This window comes from Saccostrea cucullata, unplaced genomic scaffold (assembly GCF_032062105.1).
Source record: "Saccostrea cucullata isolate Sc308-1 unplaced genomic scaffold, CSIRO_AGI_Scuc_v1 ctg10183, whole genome shotgun sequence".
Taxonomy (NCBI): Eukaryota; Metazoa; Mollusca; class Bivalvia; order Ostreida; family Ostreidae; genus Saccostrea; species Saccostrea cuccullata.
In genome coordinates this window covers 788-7,978 of record NW_026924378.1, presented here as the reverse complement: position 1 = coordinate 7,978, position 7,191 = coordinate 788, and the positions used below count along the sequence as shown (strand labels likewise).

General features: G+C 30.3%; 1 protein-coding gene across 1 annotated transcript; it reads right to left on the bottom strand.

The window, feature by feature from the left end:
• Nucleotides 1-2,943: 2,943 nt before the first annotated feature.
• LOC134266291 (metaxin-2-like) lies at nt 2,944-6,885 on the bottom strand. The gene is made up of 4 exons (XM_062748504.1): nt 6,757-6,885; nt 6,222-6,347; nt 4,926-5,002; nt 2,944-4,612 (listed from the first exon to the last, which is right to left on the bottom strand). Exons 1-4 carry the CDS (start codon nt 6,853-6,855, stop codon nt 4,453-4,455), a joined length of 462 nt encoding a protein of 153 aa, XP_062604488.1. The 5' UTR covers nt 6,856-6,885; the 3' UTR covers nt 2,944-4,452.
• Nucleotides 6,886-7,191: the final 306 nt, after the last annotated feature.

Sequence of the window (7,191 nt, the reverse complement as noted above, 5' to 3'; positions counted from 1 at the left end):
AAAAAAAACAAAACAAAACAAATAAACCCAGAACACAAGACGGTCACGTACACTTCAAATACTATACACTCAGTTTTGTTTGAATAATTGTATTTTGGGTTATATTTTTCCAGATCTGCTGAAAAGCACATATGTTTGTGTTTTGAAAAACGATGTTGCAACATACTAAATGAAATTGTTAACAAGACTGTCGATGGATATATTCGGAATAGATTTATGTTAAGTGTCAATGACCAAACACGAACAATTGTTAGATCATAGCAAAATAAATCTGACTCTTGTATTTTTATTTGTCTGTACCCTTGCACACAGTTAGAAGTAACTAGGCTACGACCGGTCTCAATTTCAGCGAAACAGCACAAAAGAATGGTAATGAACTCAGGTGGAGGGGACTCCCCAATTATGTGTGAAATGAACGTTACCGAAATGACGTGACAGTCATGTAGTTGATGACAATAACCTCGTTTGTTACATTATGATTTCTTATATTACTGCCTTAAAACGCTTCATTGATATGATTTTTTATGTCAATAATTGCTTTTTTTTCAATATTTTCTTATTACTAATTTACATATTATTGCAAGCTTGAAATGTACGTTACCTACTCATATTCTGAGACAATCGTGTCTTTATAGTGGTGATTGTTACATATAACACAATGTAATTACATAGAGAATCTTTTTTGGAATAAACTGAAACAAAACGATGAATTTTTAAAGGAATTTTAGATGAATTTTAAGCTTTTTATTAAACAGAAATATATCTTGAAATGTACGTTACATTTACATAGTTTTCTAAATCGGCATGGATAAATGTTAAAAAAGACAGAAACTACAAAATAGAATTTTACTACATGTGCATGTTAGGTTCTAGTATCTATTAAAAATGAAAAGATTCCAAACTGATCGCTCTTAACAAAACAGAGAGAAGAATTTAAAGCATATATTTAAAAAATGTTTTTATACATCTGGATCAAAAAGTAACCTTTGTTTTTTGAAAGGAAAAATCAAACGCACGTTCGTATGCCGAGAAAATATGTTGCTGACAGAGTTGGTAGGATGTGCCGGTGTTAAGATGAGATATTCCAATTGTGATTTTAATGACTACATTTTTTTTGACATATTTTTTTAGACATTGAAGAAAGAGTAACGTACATTTCAAGCTACATTTCTGAATAAAATCACCCTCTACTTTATCGTCTTGTCATTATTCCATGTATTATAATTTGATGAAAAAAAATCTGGAAACAAAATCTTCAGATACTTTCTTTCAAAGGTAATTGATAGAAAAATTGTTATCTTGAATTTCATTTTTTAAAAAATCAGAGACGCATTTGTGCCCTTATATTGAGAATGGGTGTATAGTCGGGTCGCGATTATTAGTGATGTGTCTGGATAATTAATTATCCTACTCTAATGGTCAAAGGGTTTTCTGATAAATTGTTTAAGGTCAACAAGTTTTCATTCATTTCAGTTTGAATGTTATTGAATTATTCGGTATTTTTCTAAAATGTATTTTCAATGTAAACAAAATAAAACGGGCACTTAAAAAGACAGTACATGTAGTTCTAAATTTTACTTATAAATAGTCTCAACATAATAATTAATATATCATGAAAATAATTTACATATATATAACCGTAGATCTACAATAAAACATTTCTTTGAACATCTAGAATTAACATGAATGAGAACATGGATATCAACTAAGAATTAATCAGAAATAAAATTGGCGAAAATAACATTTATGTTTAGGCTTATAGAAAGTATTCTTTTTACCTTTCTAATTCATCTTTGTGAAAATCGCAACTTCTTGTCTTCAAAAAAATTATAAATACTCCATTTCTCAGGATCCACACTCACTCCATCAAATCTGGGTGTAGGTTTTTTTTCTTTTCTAATCAAAAGACGCGAATAATAATTTTCAGGACATGGTTTAGCATTGGCTAGCTGTTTCCTTATTTCGGGATTGTCACGCGTCACACGGCCATACATGTAGGAGTGTAAACAATGTTCTACGTCAAAGTGGGCCACAGACTTTTGAATTTGATAATGGTGAGCCCCTCCTGCCTCTTAATTTCAGATTTATACATTTATGTAATGTGTGACAAAAATTAGAGTGATCAGTGTTTTTTACATTTCGCTTTAGCCGTGAACCTCAAGTAACGATGTTTTTGACAAGTGCTGACTTGGGCGAAATAGTATATAATGATGATAAACAGCAATCTACAGCACCAATGGAAACTACATGTAATTCCGTAGTGCAAGAAGCCGAAAAGTGCACTTAGTGCCAAAGGATTTTTCAAGTGTTCTTTCTTAATGTATATGAATATCTTACAAGCTGTGGCATTAACGTCACGTCATTTTAAAGTAACGTCAGCCGGAGATGCTTTATGAGATGTATTGCATCAGCGTTTTGATATACTTACTGAAAATGAAATGTCATGAATTTTGCACATTCTACCTCTGTCAATTTGTCTTACGCTACCCCCCCCCCCCCAACACACAACTGGCACTTATACCAGTAATGATATAGGTACGCCTACATGCGTACTTCCGTCTAGTCTGGTGCATTCTAAATGATTTGACCACAATGTAAATGTGGTGATTTTTTTCTTTTCGAGTCATTACATTGTGGAATTGGACCACAATGTATTGTTAACTGGTTACCACATTACAGGGAAAAATATTTTCATTTATTATTATTAATTTGCTCCTACATGTATTTGCATTTACAAATCAGAGTGGGGTTTTGAGTTCCTTAATTTATCAATTAAATTATTTTGCCAAAAACCTATTTATTGGAACATGTTTAATGTTGTATTAACACAATATTTACTTTTATATATTTTTTACATACACTGTACAATAAATATTTATCTCCTTTATTTCTTAAGAAAACCATGGTCATTTATCAATCAGTAAAAAGGTCATTTAACATACCACATGTGTATATTTCTTTATTTGTGGTTCTTCCATCGATGAAACATACAATGACGTATATATCAATATATATACAGTAAAACGAGGTTAATTAATTATGAATGCTTATAGTAAACTGATTTTTACTCTCTGGGGGTATTAGTATGCTAAACATACTGAGAAGCTGATGGATATAACAAAATACATGTACGTTTACATAAAAGCAAAAACCCCAATCCTTGGCACTTCATTATAGGTGTGTTTATTTAACCTGCATGTATTTAATCTTACTTTAAATGATTATTCAATCATTTGTGCATTAATGCATCGGTTTATGCAGACCTTTTTCCCCTTGATCAACCGTTTCAAGGACCCCCATTTATCAATTGACGTGCCTTCTCTTTCACTTGTATCTTTTATCAATTTATTAACATAGGATTTATATTCATTACACTCTGAAAGTGAAGTATTAAGTTTCCAGTATCCCCTTCCCCACTCATTATTACTAGTATGTATTGAAAAATTAAATTTTAATATTCTATGATCTGACATTCTGATGCCGTTATTATGAGTACCGGAATTCTATGGAGACAAAGTTGTTTTATTTTCGTCAACAGAGTTCAACTAATAAAAATGAAATCAGTGCGACTCTTTGGAATGTTATTTGCATAACACCATGTGTATCCATTAGGGTTTGCATATTTTTCTTCAATAGAGATCTTTCAATTCCATATTTCTTAGAATTTCTATTAAAACCTTTGAACTTGTATCATAATTAATTAAATTAATTATCAATCAAAATATCCATATAAAATGATATTACTTACATTGGCTGAATATTTTATGATAAATCTTTTCTTTCTTTTAAAAAAATTGACCCTGGATATTTCCTTGTTTGGCAGATAAATGTTAATCAAACTATGTGTATCATTGTCAACATCAATATTAACCATTAGTTTTCTGCCATCATTGCTCTTATGAATACTTATCATATCTATATCTAACCCCTTTCTAAATAGAATAGGCACCCCTCTGCTAAATGAAGAGTCAGAGAAGTAATGTAGAGACTTTCCATTCTATAAGCACAATCATACTGAAAAACATTTTTTTTTCAACTAAATCCGTTTCCTGAATTAAAATACAGCTGTAACATCAATTTATGTATCATAAATCCAACTGTAAAATTTTGCGTTTATACAGACTTAAATAAAAACAATAAAATGTCTCTCTTTGTTAGTATGGGGTTTAATGTTGCAGCTATCGCAGAAAAAAAATTACATAATCTACTTATGCAGGTTATGTATTTTTTCTGTGAAAAATAATGCTTCAAAATTATTTCCCATACTAATGACCAAGGAAAGAATTTTATAGTTTAAATATACTTTGTGTTCTTTTTGTACAAACACACACAAAAACAGATGTTCAAAGCTAGACACAGAATCAGATGTAATATCTTTCAGTAGTCAACATATTTAATTACAACATTTAAACACAATTTTCATTCACCTTACATATATATTCAAGCAGAAAATCAATCATCTTCTTTTTCTTTAAAATACTTGTTTTCTATTCTTTGACAAAAATCTGTGAGATTCTCGAATTCATTAATGTGTTCTGCTATGTCAACAGGGAGGGCCGTGGTCAGAAGAGAAAAGAGATGTCCAAAAACCAGGGCATCTAATTCTGTTGGACTGAAATAACAATATCAAGAGCTAAATAAAATTAAAAAACATGAAATGCCAAAATGATTAACTGATTAATTCCAAAATTAAATGATTCAGCAGTGTTTGCAGCAATTCCTTTTTTCCACGAAATACTTCACAATTGGTCAAAAAATTACAATTATATTTTATACTGTTGCATCATGCACATTATTAATAAATCATCAATACCTGTCTGGTAAAGTTGCATAATCGCATGAAATCATTATTCATTTGGTATTGACAAGTTTGGATTTTTTTTTTGGATGTTCTTAGAAACTCATTTTATTTTCAAGTCACATACCTGTCTCCAAAGAAATATTTCTGCTGTTCTAATCTCTCGGACAAGGCTTGGCAACAAGACTTGATTTCACCCAAAACCTGCCATAATAAATTCACTTCAGAAAGTAATCTAGATATCAGTGATAAAAGTTTCATATCTGTTATTATTCTTATGTAACAATGATATATCCTTTTTCCAAGCTTCACGAACAAACAAAAAGAACTATTTTAAGCTGATAAAAATTTAAAGACAATACATAATTTCCTCTTTTGCTGATTAAGTTTAGGCAGTGCTAATGTGAAAAAATGTCTTCATTATATATACACTGTAAGAGCAAGAGCCATCTTAAGCATAAAATGGCCCTGTACTTATATCAATTAATTAACTATCACCCTCTTTCCCATTTTATATACTAGTATCAAAATAAAGTAGACACTTGGTGCTTTCACATTCTATAACAAAATTTCGTTTTGAGAATCCAGATATTGGAAAACAGGTTTGAGAAATTGAAATGTTCTTGAAATTTGTAGAAAACATGCGTATTTGACTACCTTCAGCAAAGAATTAAAATATAAGCACAGCCCACGATCCAAAAAATAAAACATGTTTTTTGATCTTCAGAAACAGAGCTTTCATTATGTATTTGCATATTTTGGATCAGAGGTTGTGCTCTATATGAAATATTGAAAAAATGCTTCAGCTTTAGGTCATTTCAAAGGAATTTACAGGATATGTGGAAAATGATGCATTTTATGACGTCATAATGCATAGACTAGATGAGAAATTTCGTCACACAATTAATAGATACGTGGTCACCAGCACTCCAATTGATAAATACTGCATTTGCAACCTTAACTGATCGGTTTGGATTTTACAGAAATTCTCAGGGTTACATAAGGGCCAAAGTGGCTCTTGCTCTTTTTTTGGGTTTTCTTTATTTTCACTAAATACATGCATTATAGGTACAGTGAACCAAAATTTAAATAACAAATGCGGAGAAAATGTAAAAAGCAAAGACTGTTAATTTATCAAAATGCTGCATTTCGATAAAATCCATATAATTATGCCTCTTTTTACATGGTAAAAATGTATGTTTGATGGATGCTGATGAATTTTCACAGAGACTTCCTGGTCTTTTACATCAATTTCAATATAGTGTGTAATTTTTTGAATAGTTACATCCTTGTTAAGCAATTAATTCAATCTGTTTTAATCTCTGCATGCTTACAAAAATCCAGACTGATGTTGTTGGGGAAAAAATAATTTTCCAGTAGACTTTTTTACATAAACCATTAAAATTATGAAATATTTACTCACCTCTTCCAAAGATTTGTCTGCCCACCCCACACTCTTCAGATGAGATCTCACTTCACTTTTTTTCAACATTGGAATCATCCAGTTCAGGGGCCAGGGATGAACTGACCCCACGCGAGTCTGTGTCACCTACAAAAAAATAATAATTTGTACAGGTACTCAACAGTCAACTAGCATCTTTACACCAAGTTTCCATATCAATTTAACTTTACTAGCTGGAACATTAATACATCTCTCTCAAATATGTTAAGTCAAGTTTGAGATAATGAAATTTGACTGCACTTTAAATGTTGAAATAATTTCTTGTTAAATTAAATTAACAGTACTTGAACAGTGAACTTTGGCACATACATGTATTCACTGTTCCAATATAAAAAAAAAAAAACAATAAATATTCCAATATAAATTTATGAATGTGACTATCTGAAAATCCTTAGCTTTCTAAACAGCTGTAAATATAGATTCCAAACAGATTACTTTACAATTAGTATTATGGAAATTCTCATGTCTTGAAAATTATTAAGAAAATTTTACCAACCTCTATAGCTATAGAATCTGTAAGCCATGCAAGATATTTCTGTGAAATAAAGAATACCCCTGGTATAAATAATCCTTTTAAGTAATATTGAACACACATTGTAGGTACTGTACAGATAAAATTTACACATGTACATGAGCATCATTGACAAGAAATCAATGAGTTAAGGTCTATTACTGTCATATTCATTTTCATACTGGCTATTTTAATCATAATAAAAAGATTTTTTTATGATTTAAAAGTTTACACACTGAAGTATGTATGTATGCATAAATGTATTATATTTAGCATATACAATTTTAGCAAAAAATTATTGTTGAAAAGTTGGCACAGTTCTGATTTAGTACATTTCAAAATGTTCTTATTTATGTACATATATATGTAAGACATTTAGCATTGTACTTGAATTAACAGAAGTTTCTATCTGCTTAAGCT

Excerpts from the sequence above, each read along its gene's own strand:
- LOC134266291 (XM_062748504.1), bottom strand. The coding sequence starts at position 6,855 with ATGTGTGTTCAATATTACTTAAAAGGATTATTTATACCAGGGGTATTC. Across the intron at positions 6,348-6,756 it reads CAGATTCTATAGCTATAGAG|GTGACACAGACTCGCGTGGG; the intron begins GTTGGTAAAATT and ends ATTTTTTTGTAG. Across the intron at positions 4,613-4,925 it reads AAATATTTCTTTGGAGACAG|TCCAACAGAATTAGATGCCC; the intron begins GTATGTGACTTG and ends TTGTTATTTCAG.